This window comes from Capsicum annuum, chromosome 8 (genome assembly GCF_002878395.1).
Source record: "Capsicum annuum cultivar UCD-10X-F1 chromosome 8, UCD10Xv1.1, whole genome shotgun sequence".
In the NCBI taxonomy this organism is placed as follows: domain Eukaryota; kingdom Viridiplantae; phylum Streptophyta; class Magnoliopsida; order Solanales; family Solanaceae; genus Capsicum; species Capsicum annuum.
The window spans coordinates 165,399,706-165,416,016 of NC_061118.1; the positions used below are offsets into that span (position 1 = coordinate 165,399,706).

Here is a 16,311-nt window from a genome sequence, read left to right on the forward strand (position 1 = left end):
TGGCGGTGGCAGGTATCGCGTGGAGTCAATCAAGGTGCACTCAAGCCGGAGAAAAATAAAGTCTAGCATCTTAATCGGCAATAGATGCTAGACTTAAGTACAGTATACATGTTAATCTTAATAAAAATAAATGAAGTTTAAATTAAGATAACATACTGTACTTGATAAAGCCGAAACTTACTGAATAAACTATACCCGATAAAGTTAAAGAAATCATATTACTCACTTTTTTTTTTTTTGTATATACGTAAGGCTATATGCACATGTAACTCCATAGTACGAGCATATATTTTGTAAAAAGTAGTAGATATATTTTGAAGCACAAAAAGTGCTGCTTGCTGGAGTTACCGAGATCAACTGTAGAATGTGCAAAATATGAAGTTGGAGCTGAAGTATAACTGGAAACGATAATGTTCTTCCATCAATAGAATGACTATTGAACAAAGAAAACTCAACCTTTGTTTAACCAAGATAGTTTAACCCCTAACAGAACTGAAAGAGAAGATCCGCCATAGTACAATCGTTTAACTGACATGCAACTTGCACTAAATAAAACGAGATTATTTCTTATCAATATGCATTTTGTATACCTAATAGACTCCAGGATGCTTAGTCAAAAAGCAAACATATCAACTCTCTGTCAAAAGGCCAACATGTTGCATCATCCATGTTAACTTCACATTACTGCAAATGGACTTGCTCAATTGTGGAAACAACTTCCTCAATGCTCTTAATGTTTCGCCTTTCTTTCAGAAGCTTTTTTGCACAGTTAAGCGCTTGTCGTTCACAATCAGCTCGTTTGGCAACATCCTTGATTGATTCAAAATCCTCCACATGAGCTACCCCAACTATTCTCCTGTGTAATAATAACAAAACAAGAATTTCAATCACATGCACCAAGACTTCACAACTTTCTTGGGATTAAGAAGCACATTGCTCTTGAATCCCAGAACAAAGCACAGTTGCTTGAAATGAATGTATATTTTTCCTAAAAGAACACTTTTTTGGCATTAGACGGCATTGTATCTTGTCCACCTATAAATAAACATACACATACATGTCTATACATAATTACACGTGCACACACATAAGTTCCTTGAGCAACTTAGTGCCGTCTGAGTTACAAAAATTGTCGTGGGAATCAAGCTACTTGCTTTCTTCACTGGGCAGGCGTTGTTAAATTTTTTCAATTAAAAAAAACAGAAGAGGACAGAGAGAAAACATGCGTTAGAACCATGATTAGAAAAAGAATTCACCAATCACCTTATCATTTTAGCAGCACCAAATCCAAGGGTGTCCTCAAAGAGTTCTTTCATGTATTTCTGCTTTACCAGTTGTTGAAGCCCAGTATTATTGTATATTTCAGGAAGATATGCCTCACCAGGACCATCCTTGTGTTCATCCCAGAGAGCAAGAAATTTTTGGTGAAAGAGGTTCCAAGTCTCTGTTATTGTCTTCAAAATCCAAACTTTATATGACTGGAAACAAACAAGTTCACGAGTAAGTACACAAAAACTACGTCAGTGTATTCTTGACTTTGCAAATATTTAAGAAAGAAACAAATGTCAAATCTACCAATCCATAATCGCATCAACATGTCCTCGCCAAAAAAAAAATCTTATACAAAAACTAATGAGATGAGGAGCTCGTCACTAAAATTTAAGCAAGAAGCAATAGGAGAAAAGACGTGAAAGGAAAATAAAGGTGGCCCGTTCTCATTTCTCTTTTTTTTTTTAATCCCCCTATTTAAAACCTTCACTGTAGGGACTAGTGTGTGACCTGTTAACTTTTGTACCCGATCACTGAGATAAACCCTAAAACAAACCTGATTTATCAGTGAATCTTCTATGCAGATAGTTTCTTTCCATCCTCGATCATTGCAGAACTCATCAGCATATGAAGGTTATATAAGGATCTTTCATCTCACAGGAAGTTAATTTGAGCAAGTTTAAAGAATTTAAAAGTCAAGAAACTGAGTTAACACTTGAAAAGAAAACATTCGGAACACTTATTAGCTGTGAAGAAATTTATGAACTCATTGAAATCTCGAAGAAATTTATGAACTCGTTGAACTCTCTAGACGAACATTTAAATTTACAATCATATCTTTGGAAAAGCAACCTAGTGACAAGCCTCAATTTCTCATGATGAATCAATTTGGCATCAGGACATGTTCTTTTCTTCTTTTTTCCTTTAACTGGTTTCTGGAATTAGGACATATATCTGACCAGGTGCAAGCCATATACAACTCTAAGCAGCCTCACAGCACCTCAACTTTATCCAGATTGTTTGATCTGGTGTTACAACATCTGAGGAGGTGCAAGCCATATACAACTCTAATCCAAGAACAGCAATCACAGAAATTAAGGACGAGAGATTCATGGACAAGGAGAAAAAACAAAAAGGGGGACAAAGACCTCTACAATGTAACAAGGAGATCGCAATAATTAAAAACAGATAACGGAAAGGCAAATATTGCAGCAGATATACCTTGCGGTCATTGGCCTGATCCGCGTGTCCATCTTGGGAAAAGTACGCCAGAATTAGATTTCCAATAAATGCTCCAATATCAAAACCCATTGGCCCATAGAAAGCAAATTCTGGGTCAATTACTTGAGTCGAATCGTGAGTGACCATCAAAGAACCAGTATGGAGATCGCCATGTATGAGAGCTTGGGCTCTCTCACAAAACCTACAAAGTATCACATAAAGGTTGTCGTGAGTTTCCTTATAGAGACAAAAACATATAAAAGTCAAGCAGATCAGTTGGATGCTCTAAAGCAACATCTTCTAAGACTCACAAACGTACTTGGATTTAAGCTCAGCAACTTCAATCTTCAAAACATCATCGTTGCGAACTGCCTCTGCATCAGCATCAAGATAAGGAGATGTACAGTGATTATATTGTGACACCTTGTAGGGGTCCGAGAAGACAACCTGCTCAGTGAGCCTACACAACTCGACGTTTCCACAAAATTCAGCAACTGCAAAAATGAATTTAAGTCAAAATCAAATGGAAATAACAATGAAGAGGTGGGGAAGAAAGTGGAGACCAAGAAAGAGGCGTATGCTAAGTTGGTGGAAAGTAAGGACGAAGAAGAGAAGCGGGTAAACAGGAAAGAGTACAAGCTAGCGAGGAAGGAGGCGAAGTCAGCGGTCACGGCAGCTAAGACGGCCGCTTTTGAGAGCTTGTATGCAGGGTTACAGGGGAAAGGAGGGGAGAAGAAGTTGTTCCGACTCGCTAAGGCTAGGGAGAGGAAGGGTCGTGACCTCGATCAGGTGAGGTGCATTAAGGGGGAGGACGGTAGAGTGTTGGTGGAGGATGGCCACATAAAGAAGAGATGGCAGTCGTACTTTCATAGGCTCTTGAATGACGAGGGGGACAGAGCTATTGTGTTAGGGGAACTGGAGCACTCAGAGGAGTGTTGGGATTTTAGCTATTGTAGATGTTTTAAGGTAGACGAGGTTAGACAGGCAGTCCGCAGGATGCGAAGGGGTAGGGCGACGGGGCCGGATGAGATACCGGTGGAGTTTTGGAAGTTCGTTGGAGAGGCTGGTGTAAGGTGGTTGACTGCATTGTTCAATGAAATTTTCAGGACGGCAAAGATGCCCGAGGCGTGGAGGTGGAGTATTATGATCCCCCTCTATAAGAATAAGGGGGACATTCAGTGTTGCAATAACTATAGGGGATTAAGTTACTGAGTCACTCTATGAAGATCTGGGAGAGAGTAGTCGAGGTGAGGCTGAGACGGATAGTGTCTATTTCGGAAAACCAGTTCGGATTTATGCCCGGCCGCTCGACGACGGAGGCAATCCACCTGGTACGGAGGTTGGTGGAGCAGTATAGGGAGAGGAAGAAGGATCTGCACATGGTGTTCATCGACCTAGAAAAGGCGTACGACAAAGTCCCCAGGGAAGTGCTTTGGAGATGCTTGGAGGTGAGTGGAGTACCGCAGGCATATATCAGAGTAATTAAGGATATGTATGAGGGAGCGAAAACCCAGGTGAGGACGGCGGGAGGAGACTCAGAGCATTTCACTGTCCTGACAGGATTGCATCAGGGATCTACTCTTAGTCCCTTTTTGTTTGCGTTAGTAATGGATGTGTTGACGCGGCGTATCCAAGGGGAGGTGCCGTGGTGTATGCTTTTTGCAGACGATGTAGTCCTGATAGATGAGACTCGAGGGGGTGTGAATGACAAATTAGAGTTGTGGAGGCAAACTCTGGAGTCTAAAGGGTTCAGGGTGAGCAGAACCAAGACAGAGTATGTGGAATGTAAGTTTAATGACGTGAGGCGGGAGAATGAGGTAGTAGTGAGGCTAGAAGCACAGGAGGTAGGGAAGAGGGATAAGTTCAAGTATCTCGGGTCCGTGATCCAGAGTAACGGTGAGATTGACGAGGATGTCTCGCACCGTATTGGGGCGGGATGGATGAAGTGGAAACTCGCATCGAGGGTGCTGTGTGATAAGAAGGTGCCGCCCAAGCTTAAAGGCAAATTTTATAGGGTGGTAGTCCGTCCGGCCTTGCTGTATGGAGCGGAGTGTTGGCCAGTTAAGAACTCCCACATCCAAAGAATGAAGGTGGCAGAAATGCGGATGTTGCGCTGGATGTGTGGACTGACCCGAGGGGATAGAGTTCGGAATGAGACTATCCGGGAGAAGGTTGGTGTGACTTCAGTGGAGTGTAAGATGCGGGAAGCACGATTGAGATGGTTCGGACACGTGAAGAGGAGGGGCATGGATGCCCCAGTCCGTAGGTGTGAGAGGCTAGCGTTGGATGGTTTTAGACGGGGTAGGGGTAGACCGAAGAAGTACTGGGGTGAGGTGATTAGGCGGGACATGGAACAGTTACAGCTCACCGAGGACATGACCCTAGATAGGAAGGTCTGGACGATGCGAATTACGGCAGAGGATTAGGGCCAGTTCGGGTCGCTAGTGTAGGAAATTAATTGGTGGGGGTGTATTCCTGTTATGATTCCGTATTCAATGTTCCGTGTTCCGTGTTCCATGTTTATTACGAATATGTGTGCTTTCCTCTGCTTTATATTCCTGCATTCCTGCTTTACTCTGTTTTATATTCCTTATGGGTGCCGTAACTATGTTATGTCATCTGCTTCTGTGCTGTACTATGTGTTTGTGTGATATCTCGTGACTTGAGCCGGGGGTCTTTCGGAAACAGCCTTTCTACTTCATCAGAGGTAAGAGGTATGGACTGCGTACATCTTACTCCCCCCAGACCCCACTAAGTGGGAATACACTGGGTTTGTTGTTGTTGTTGTTGTTGAATTGGTTCTGGGAATGAGCTAACAGAAGCTACTCATATACATACACCCTTATAAGGCTGACTGATTAAAAGAGGTATGCAAATATGTATAAAACCAAGGGAGAACTGAGAAGAATGTGTCGCATGTCAAAACCTCAAGAAAAGTATATGCAATTCTCCCCGATTTTTTTAAAAGAATGTAATTCTCCCGTATTGAACTCATATGAAAGTTGAATGAGTTTCTGAACTACAAGGAATGTGCTCAAGATCGGAAAAAATTAATTTAGCCATGTGAATTTGATCAGGTGTTAAATCTCAATAGCCATCTACAAATGTCCAGCAGTACTGGGTTTGTCAGTTTGAACTTTAACTTTCAACCAAAATAGTTGCATAACACCCCTAACAAGATATATTGAAGAGACTAGCCGAGTCCCAAGAATTGAAGACACGGAAATATACAACTACGACTCGTTTCTAATCCTTCTTCTTCTTTTCTTTTGGTGTCAGGTCGTACTCGTCTCAGCAGAAAGACAAGTGTCTAACTGAGAGTAAATGGTATGAGTGAGTGTACGTGAGTCCTGAGGTGTTGTACTGCAATTGAAATGAAAAGTGTGGGTGACTGGTTTAAAATAAACGAGAGGGAGAAGTTTTAGATATTACACTTTGGACCTCGCAGTTACTAATGAACTCCAGATATGGTTGTTAGTACAGTTGGGTGATTAGCTGAATGATAAACCGTCATTTGACGACTTTCTAATCATGCTTTTTTTCATTGATTTCCGTTGATTTGATATTTATCTCATACTTAATGCTCATTTGTGTAGGAAAAGTTGAAAAGGGAAGATGAGCAATTCTTTCAAGTCAAATGTGAAAGTAAAGGGCCATCTGCTTTGCATCTGCTTTCCACCTGCTCTCCATCTGCTTAAGCATATCAAGAGCAAGGTGACATTTTTGTAATATTGGGAAAATGTGGAATTGAGGCTTAAATAGGGGATTTTAGCTCATTTTCACCATCTTTTATCTAGCCACTATTCATCCTTAGTTTAGTTGAGGGTTTGTAATCTCTTGGAGCTTGGACCTTAAATTTGTACTAATTTGAGGCAAGAATTAATTAGCGGAACTCCAAAGTGTAGATTTGGCTTCTTCCATTGAAGATTCATTTGAGTTTGATGTGTGGTTTGTCCTATCTTTATTTTTCATGAATAACTTTGATGGAAATCTTGGTCTATTTGGGTTTATTATCTTTATGATTTGTTAGATCTACCTCTTGGGGTTATGCTTGATTAGGGTGCAAGTGTGTGGGTTATAATTGTAGCACAAATTCTTAGTTAATGTTGATAGGTTCTACTATTGCTTGATTAAATTGGTTGGGATTTGTGGGTGAAAGCCCCAAATACCCAAATGGGTTTGATGGATGAAAATCACAAGCTCTGGAAAGCTCAAACCATCCTTGAAAAAAAGGTTCGGGTGAACTTTTGGAACCCACCTCATCCTTGAAAGAGGGATGTGGGAACCTAGGCAATAGTAGACAATTTATAGGCATAGTTCGCTAATTTTTACTATGTTAGACATAAGGGTGATTTTGAGGTTGACTATAACTTGGGCATCATCATAGAAATAGGGATGTCCAATTGAGGTTTTGGGCGAAATTGTTGGCAACACCCATGAGGTATTCGAAAGAATCCATGGGTGACATTTTTGATGTTTTGTTGAAAAGCTAACATCGAAACCCTCTAACCTAGCCTACCCACTCATGCATTAACTTATATTGGATGCTACATTCATGTATCCGCACATACTAATTTACCCTTAGAAAAGCATAACCCCAAGATCCTTTCCTTATTGATTACCATCTAATCCATTCTTAGTCTCAAATTAGTCCCCTAGAAGCCCAAGAATTGCGTTCACATTCGAAAAGATTGAAAATCCCCCAAAATATGTACCATAGGTTTGAACTTAGCTAGTAGCTATCATTTCGAAGTTACTCAATTGCCACTCACATTGTTTCTCGTGGATTCGATCCCGACTCCTAGTTGGGAAAATATATTGACAACGACCGCCTTGCACTAAATTGACGTGTAAGTTGAGCGTTATCACTGAACTTGTATAAATAATTGTAATTCTAATTCCAATGTCATTGAATCAGAATCTCAGCTATTTTAACCTACATTTTGTACTTTCCCTTTTGTTCTCCTTTTTCGTGTCCATCAATATTAAGCTTTGAAGCTCAAGACCTATAAGGGGTCATTTGGTGTGAGGTATAAGGGATAAGTAGTCCCGAAATAAAATAAAGGATCATTTTATTCCATGTTTGGTTGGTGGTACCATTTACACCATAGTGATGGGATAAGTTATCCCATATGTATGGTGGAATAAGTTATCCTGAGTAATCCCGGGATTAATTATCTTAGGATAACTATTTCCCAACCAAACGACCCCTTAATAGTACAAAAGATCATACACTTGAACTTGCAGTATTGTAAACACTTGTAAGGACTTGAACCAATTCTGACAAGATAGTTAAACCAACTTAGCAGGTACAGTGAAATAGTTGAAGTATGTCCAAGCAGGCCCAGACACCATTGTGTTGTCAAAAATAAGATATGAAAAAGGAAAATATAGCTCAACCAACTTTCAGATTTGATCATGAAGTGGTTTCTAATGTTTTGATTAACTATAATACAACAACATACCCAGTGTATTCCCACAAAATGAGGTCTGGGGGTTAAAGTATACGCAGTCCATACCACTACCTCATATGACATAGAGAAGTTGTTTTTGATAGATCCTCGGCTCAAGACAGATAACGGCATAACAAACAAAAAACATAAAAGCAAACAACAAAACGGAATATCACACCTCTAGATAATAAAGGAAACAAGACACCCAAAAGGTAATACTATAAACTACCTTTACAAAAATCATAGAAACACCACGAACAAGAAACTAGAAGAAACTACAGGCACAGGTACAAACAAAGCACTCCTCCCTACTATTGTGGACGTACTTTACCTACTAACCCTCTACCCTAATCCGGATCCTCCACACCTTCCTATCAAGAGTCATGTCCTCCGTAAGCTATAACTACTTCATGTCAGGCCTAATTACCTCCATCCAATACTTCTTCGGCCTATCTCTACCCCGCCTAAAACCATCCATAGTCAGTCTCTCACACCTCTGTATTCGAGCATACGTGCCCCTCCTCATCACATGCCTGAACTATCGCAGCCTTACTTCTCGCATATTGTCCTCCACCGAAGCCACTCCCACCTTCTCCCGAACAATCTCATTGCTAACTCTATCCCTCCTGGTAAGTTCACACATCCATCGCAACATCCTCATCTCCGTTACTCCGCTTCATACAACATAGTTGGTCGGATTGTCACTCTGTTACCTTTAAGCTTGGAGGCACCTACTTATCACACAAGACTCCCGAAGCGAGAATTCATTTCAACCACCCTGCACCAATACGGTGCGTGACATGCTCGTTAATCTCACCATTACCTTGAATCATAGACCCAAGATACTTGAAACTCTCCCTCTTCTAAATGGCCTGAGAATCCGGCTTCACTACCACGTCAGCCTCATGCAAAAAATCACTAAACTTACATTCCAAGTACTCCGTCTTGGTCTTGTTCAACCTAAACACTTTAGACTTAAAGATTTATCTCTAAACCTCCAAATTATCATTAACTCCTTCCCGAGTCTCGTCAGTCAATACAACATCATCGGCAAATAACATACACCAAGGCATCTCCCGTTGAATACGTTACAAGAATGATAAAACGATAAATTGAATCATCAAAAATTTAGAGCGTGAAATGCAATTAGATCCATTTATGAGGGGATTCATATTACTATTATCAATTAGAATAATTTATTGTTGGCTTGGTTGGACTAAGTTTTGTGCGTGACAGTTTTTTGTCCTGTTTTTGCCTTGTTTGTTTGCCTGTCTGTTTGGGGCTTTGTTCCGACTTTTGTGTAGTGGCTTTGGGGGTTGATGGTGGAGTACGGTCATGTCCGAGGGGGCTAGGGCGGGGGTTAGTTTCGGGAGGGGTGAAGAGGGGAGGGCAGGGGCGGGTGTGGGGTCTAGGCCGGGCGGTAGGGCTGGTTCGGTGAGGGGTGGTAGAGGTAGGCGAGAGGCGAGAGAGGATAAGTTTAGGGTACGGTCTTGGAATATAGGGACCCTCCAAGGTAAGTCCGTTGAGCTGGTGAAGATCCTAGAGAAGAGGAGGATTAATATTGCGTGTGTTCAGGAGACTAAGTGAGTGGGATCTAAGGCTAGGGATGTGGATGGGTTCAAGCTGTGGTACGCAGGGAGTGAGAGGCGGTGGAATGGAGTGGGCATCTTAGTGGACGAGGATCTTAGAAGGCAGGTGGTGGAGGTTAGGAGGGTCAGTAATAGGCTAATGACCATTAAGCTGGTCGTCGGGGGTTTTACTTTGCATGTGTGTAGTGTTTATGCGCCGCAGACGGGCTTGGATGAGGAGGTGAAAGCGAGTTTTTGGGAGGCTTTGGACGAGGTGGTGAGAAGCGTGTCTAGCTCGGAGAAGATTGTCATAGCAGGGGACTTTAATGGGCACATTGAGGTTTTACCGGGAGGCTATGACAATGTGCATGGAGGCTTTGGTTTCGATGATAGGAATGTGGAAGGAGCTGCGCTATTGGAGTTTGCAAGGGCTTTTGGGCTGGTGGTTGTGAACTCGAGTTTTATGAAGAAAGAGGATCACTTGATTACCTTCCGAAGCGCGATAAACAAGACGCAGATTGACTTTTGCTGCTTAGGAAGGAGGATAGGGTTTTTTGTAAAGACTGTAAAGTCATCTCGAGTGAGCATCTTTCGACCCAGCACAGGCTTCTGGTGATGGACTTGATAACCAAAAAGAGAAGGGTCGGGGAGGGCCGACCTAGGATTAAGTGGGGAGGTGGATGTTATGTGGGATAAGGCTGCCAGTTGCATCACAGAGACTGCAAAAGAAGTGTTAGGTGTTTCGAGGGGTCGGACAGGACGGCATAAGGGGGACTGGTGGTGGAATGAAGAAGTTAAATAGAAAGTGGAGAGTAAAAAGGGGACGTATGTTAAGTTTATTGAGAGTAAGGATGAGGAGGAGAAGCGGGTGAATAGGGAGGTGTACAAAGTAGCGAGGAAGGAGGCCAAGTTAGCAGTTACGGCGGCTAAGACAGCAGCGTTTGAGAGCATGTATGCAGGGTTAGAGGAGAAAGGCGGGGAAAAGAGATTGTATAGGCTGGCTAAAGCTAGGGAGCGAAAGGGTCGTGACCTCGATCTAGAGAAGTGCATTAAGGGGGGGATGGGAGAGTTTTGGTGGAGGATGTCCACATTAAGAAGAGATGGCAGGAGTATTTTCATGGTTTATTGAACGATGAGGGGGACAGAAGCATTGAGCTAAGGGAGCTGGAGCACTCGGAGGATAATCGGGATTTCGGTTACTGTAGACGTTTTAAGGTTGAGGAAGTCAGAGAAGCTATTCATAGCATGCGGAGAGGCAGGGCGACATGGCCTGACGAAATTCCGGTGGATCTTTGGAACTTTTCTGGTGGAGTTGGTTTGACCTGGTTGACTAATTTATTTAATGGCATTTTCAAGTCTGCAAAAATGCCTAAGGCTTGGAGATGGAGTACGATGATTCCGTTGTACAAAAACAAGGGTGACATTCAGAGTTGCAACAACTGTAGGGGTATTAAGTTGTTGAGTCACACTATGAAGATTTGGAAGAAGGTGGTTGAGCGGAGATTGAGGAGAGTCGTGTCCATTTCGAAGAATCAGTTTGGATTTATGCCTGGTCGCTCGACGACAGAGGCAATCCACCTGGTGAGAAGATTGGTGGAGAAGTATAAGGAAAAGAAGAGGGATTTACACATGGTGTTCATCGACCTGGAGAAGGCTTATGACAAAGTCCCGAGGGAGGTTCTTTGGAGATACTTGGAGGTGAGAGGGGTCCCGATGGCGTACATCAGAGTGATTAAGGACATATATGAGGGAGGAAAAACTCAGGTGAGGACGGCGGGAAGAGACTCTGATCATTTCCCGGTAGAGACAGGGTTGCACCAGAGATCGACTCTCAGCCCATTTTTGTTTGCGCTTGCGCTGGTGATGGACATGTTGACACGGAGTATTCAAGATGAGGTGCCTTGGTGTATGTGATTTGCAGATGATGTAGTGCTAATTGATGAGACGCGGGGGGGTGTGAATAAAAAATTGGAGGTTTGGAGGTAAATCCTCGAATCTAAGGGGTTTAGGTTGAGTAGGTCCAAGACGGAGTGTTTGGAATGCAAGTTTAGTGACTCGAAGCAGTAGGATGGAGTGGTGGTGAGGTTGGATTCCCAGGATGTTTGTAAAAAGGATAGTTTTAAGTATCTTGGGTCTATGATCTAGGAGAATGGTGAGATTGATGAGGATGTCTCTAAACGTATTGGAGCAGGTTAGATGAAGTGGAGGCTCGCCTAGGGAGTGCTGTGTAATAAGAAGGTGCCCTTAAAGCTTAAAGGCAAGTTCTACAGAGTGGCAGTTCGTCCGGCCACGCTGTATGGTGTGGAGTGTTGGCCAGTCAAGAACTCCCACATCCAAAAATTGAAGGTAGCGGAAATGAGAATATTGCGTTGGATGTGTGGACTTACTAGAGGAAATAGAGTTAGGAATGAGATTATCCGGGAGAAGGTGGGAGTGGCTTCGGTGGAGGACAAGATGCGGGAAGGAAGGCTGAGATGGTTTGGGCATGTGATGAAGAGGGGCACAGATGCCTCAGTTCGTAGGTGTGAGAGGCTAGCTTTGGATGGTTTCAGGAGGAGTAGAGGTAGGCCGAAGAAATATTGGAGAGAAGTGATTAGGCAAGACATGGGGCTGTTACAGCTTTCTGAGGACATGACTCTAGATAGAAAGGTGTGGAGGTCGCGGATTAAGGTAGAAGGTTAATGCGTGTGCGGGTTATAGCTAGTAGTTAGAGAGCTCTGGTATAGCCGGCTTAGTAAGCTTACGACTGTGCTCACTGGTAGGAGCCGTTAGTGTATATTACTACGAGGGGGTGGCCTTTTATTATTTCTTATTTACTGTTGTTTACTTTCGTATTGCTCTTATTTTCATGGCTCTCTTAGCTCTATTGTATTATTTCTCATTTCTTATCTCGGTTATGCCATCATTCTGCTTCGGGTATTACTAGGACCGTGTTAACTATTCTTAATCTTGAGCTGGGGGTCTATCGGAAATAGCCACTCTACTTTTTCGAAAGTAGTGGTATGGACTGCGTACATTTTACCCTCCCCAGACCCCACTTGGTGGGAATTCACTGGGTTTGTTGGTGGTGGTGGTGGTTGGACTAAAAAAATGAAGTATCCAGGCTCTGTTTAGAAAAAAACCAATTGGATTGGTAAGATATCTATGATTGCTATTCATATTTTTTCTTTGTAAAGAGATCCTAATTGTCAAGCAAAGTTATCTTAACTCTAATAAATACTTGTATAAAATGAATTGGGAAAATGGAGAAATACAAAAAGAAATGGTAATGGGAGCATTTGTCCTATATGTATAAATCCAAATCGGGCGGATCTTTACCCGGGGTAGAGCATAAACCTAAAAAGATGAAACAGACCAGTTCAGGAACAAGCGTCAAACATCCATCACCAAGACAAATAAAAACAGGCTAAGAGTCGATCCATGGTGCAACCCTGTCAAAAAAGGAAAGTGCTCCGAATCTCATCATACCGTCCGCACACGAGTCTTCGCGCCATCTTACATATCCTGAATCGACCTAGTGTACGCCAAAGGCACCCCTCTAGCCTCCAAGCACCTCCAGAGAATCTCCCTGGAAACTTTGATCAACAATACTCATCCTCAATAAAAGACGTGGACAGCAACATGAAAAACAATCAGTCAGAATGCACCACAAAAGCAAGTTGTGATTGATGGCAAGTGCGGCAATGCCACACCGATGTTTCCCTTTCCTTAACATGGAAGATGAGATGAGCAAGTTAAAATATACTAATGAGTTAAAGGATCCAGATTTGAATTGGCAATATCTATTACCATGGCTATAAATGACAGAGACTACAAGCTTGCTGACACAGAGATCGTCACTGTACATTCAAATAAGAACCAGCTAAACTGTAATTCACCAGATGAACTTTGTCAATAAAAGTGAAAATCTCTCCCCGTCAAACTCTGATTTCTAATAAGTGCCCCCAAGCAGCATACAACTTTTACTAAACAAGGAGAAACCAGAGCACATGCTTTACGACCAATATACCTTTTTTACCATAAGTGTATACAACTTCCACTTTATTGCTTATCTTTGCTAATACAGCTTAACCATTGAAACAAACATAATCATAGACCAACCAACTATGACTCACCTGCACGTTTGTGATCCGTTGTTGTAAGATAAAGCAGGGAGGTGAAGAAAAGAGTCTTTGCCATGTAGTCTGAAATGTCTTGTGCAAGCAATGGATACTCGATCCCAGCAATCAATCCCTTCCTCAATATAATATGAGGAGGTTCAAGGTAGTGCATACCGATCAAACACATAGTCCTGTCAAAATGGTAAACCTCAGGTACGTGTTCAGGAGACAGACGACCATGCTCTTTCAGTGCGGTGGCTTCAAAGTAAGCACGTTCTTTTGTCATTGGCCATGACTCTCCTATGCATCGAATATAAGGAAGAGCCTGCATACAACATCGCCATTTAGAAACCAATGTGGAGATTTATAAGTTTCAGAAATCCATTTAATTGCTCATATATCACATAATAATACAGTGATTGTGGAGAAATACAAAACATCAAGCCTTAACACTTAATTGCAGAAATAAAATGATACAATTCAATACGGATAGAAATTCTCTTTTTGTAGCGAAGCCGTTTTGTTGTTGGAATCCTTTTTCTTAAAAGAAAAAAAATTAATGGTCGAGTAAGAAATAATAGTAGATCATATTCGATGGTAGGAATTTCTCGAACGAACCGCACTCCTTCGTATACGTCAGTAGTCCATTGATGAGAAGGGGCCGGGGAAAGCTTGATCCCAATATCTACGGTAATGAATATGAGCGCAATTGAAATTCCTGGGAGTTATACATTTGTGCATTGATAAGAGCGTTTAGCTCAATCTCTCCGGATGAACCATATAGCCAAGAGAAACCATGAACCAGAATAGAAGAGCAGTAAATATTTCATAGTAGCCTCACTAAACCGTCGCATAAACTGAAAGATTCTGGGACTACAAAGATAGTTATTAAATCATTAGCTGGTAATCCCTAATCTGAAAAACTTGAACACTGCATAGCCCGTTGACTGCGAGTGGACTAAAAGATCAACGAATAATTACGCACCCAAGGGTGTGGCTATGGCTAGTGGTCAGAGAAGTGGATTGAAGTTTAAAGTTCAATTGTTTGACACAGAAAGATACTAGGGGTGGCAGGTATTGCTTGATTTAGTCAAGACACGAGAAAGCTGGCGTGGACAACGTGATTATAAAATACTAATACAAATAAAATTATAGTACTGGCAGAAAATAGATGTAGGGGGACCTGTTTGATGACAATGGAACCAGAGGGAGCAAGAACAATGTAGACAAAGTTGAGATTTCCATCACCGACTTCTTTGATTTCAAGTTTATCAAATTGATCGCCCAAAATTGAAACCAAAGAAGGAGTTGCTTTTATGTACTCCACCAGTGACTTCTCGTCCAACGGCCTGAACCCATCGGATGCCATGGAAACAGGATTATTTGGAACGGAGTATTATTATTTGGGAGAGGAGAAAAATGCTGCTTATTTTGCGGCTCCTGTATTACGTCAGAAATATATAGTCGTTGAAAATGATTTTAGTTGACGTGAATCTCAACAACACATCCACCTACCATCCCTATATTTGAGTTTTCATTGTTACATTGTACCTGGTCATATTTCATGGGATAGCATAGGAGATTCCTAATATTTCTCACTGTTATAAGCTTTGTAACATAGTAATATTATAATGTACATTTTTACTTACTCATTTTTTAATATTTATCTAGTTAATTTTATTATATTTTAATTTAATAAAATTACTCCTATCATTTACTAATTTATAATTTATATGGACAAATAAAAATAGATAAAAGGAGTACTATTTCATAAGTGTAATAAAAAATTATTAAGACTAATGAATATTAGTAATTGGTGGTAGTATATTGGTTAAATTTTTATCATATTAGTTAATGTTTTAGAAGAATTACCTGTAATCCAATAATAAGTGATATGATTGTGTAAATTTTAGAGCCTTTGCGTCTGTGTATAGAGCTTAAATTGTGATATAAATCATCAGCAGCCAAGTATTTTGTTGTTTCCATTTGTAGAATGTTATTTAACGGGAGAAATGAACTCCTGCACCCTTTTAGTACGTAGGTTTTGTAAGTTGGACACTTTACTTTATGTTTGTCATCTAGACTCCTGAATCTACTGAAAAATAATATTTTAAACCTTTTTTTTGGTGAATGTAACACATTCTCTCCCACGTCAGTTGTCACGTCAGTCACGCTTACCACGTCATTAAAAAAAAAATAGAAAAAGTATTACATTAAATTTCAAGTCATTTTTAAAATGCTACATAATAAATTAAATATTAAAATTAATTTAATTAAATAAGAAAAATTTATAAATTGTAGAAAAATTTGAATAATCATTTTTAAAATAAAAAAATTAAAAAAATAAAAAAATTATTACATTAAAATTAATTAAATATTAAAATTAATTTAATTAATTAATTTAAATTTAAAATTTAAATTAGTAAAAAATTAAATAATTAAAATTCTTAACTAACTAATTTATTTAAATTAATTAAATTTTAAATTAATTAATTTATCAAATTTAAAATTCTTAACTAATTTAAATAAATTTTACTTAAATAATTAATTAATTTAAATATGATTTACACATTTAAAATATTTAATTTAAATTAATTGTGGGGGGAGGGACTGGGGGCTTGGGGAGGGGCTGAGTAGGGTTGGGGCTGGGGAGGGGGTTGCGTGGGGCTAAGTAGGGTGGGGTGGGGGGCTGGGGAGGGG

General features: G+C 40.7%; 1 protein-coding gene across 1 annotated transcript; it reads right to left on the reverse strand.

Annotated features, from left to right (window-relative positions):
* Nucleotides 1-395: 395 nt before the first annotated feature.
* On the reverse strand, nt 396-15,211 carry LOC107840219 (methylthioribose kinase). Its single transcript, XM_016684011.2, has 6 exons — nt 14,795-15,211; nt 13,627-13,936; nt 2,810-2,984; nt 2,491-2,692; nt 1,264-1,478; nt 396-856 (listed from the first exon to the last, which is right to left on the reverse strand). Exons 1-6 carry the CDS (start codon nt 14,978-14,980, stop codon nt 682-684), a joined length of 1,263 nt encoding a protein of 420 aa, XP_016539497.1. The 5' UTR covers nt 14,981-15,211; the 3' UTR covers nt 396-681.
* Between the last annotated feature and the right edge of the window lie 1,100 nt (nt 15,212-16,311).

Bases quoted from the DNA above. Each gene is read 5' to 3' on its own strand.
- LOC107840219 (XM_016684011.2), bottom strand. From the start codon at position 14,980: ATGGCATCCGATGGGTTCAGGCCGTTGGACGAGAAGTCACTGGTGGAG. The intron at 13,937-14,794 runs GTCCCCCTACAT...TGTTGTATGCAG, and splicing joins GTTCCATTGTCATCAAACAG to GCTCTTCCTTATATTCGATG. The intron at 1,479-2,490 runs GTATATCTGCTG...GTTTGTTTCCAG, and splicing joins ATCAGGCCAATGACCGCAAG to TCATATAAAGTTTGGATTTT.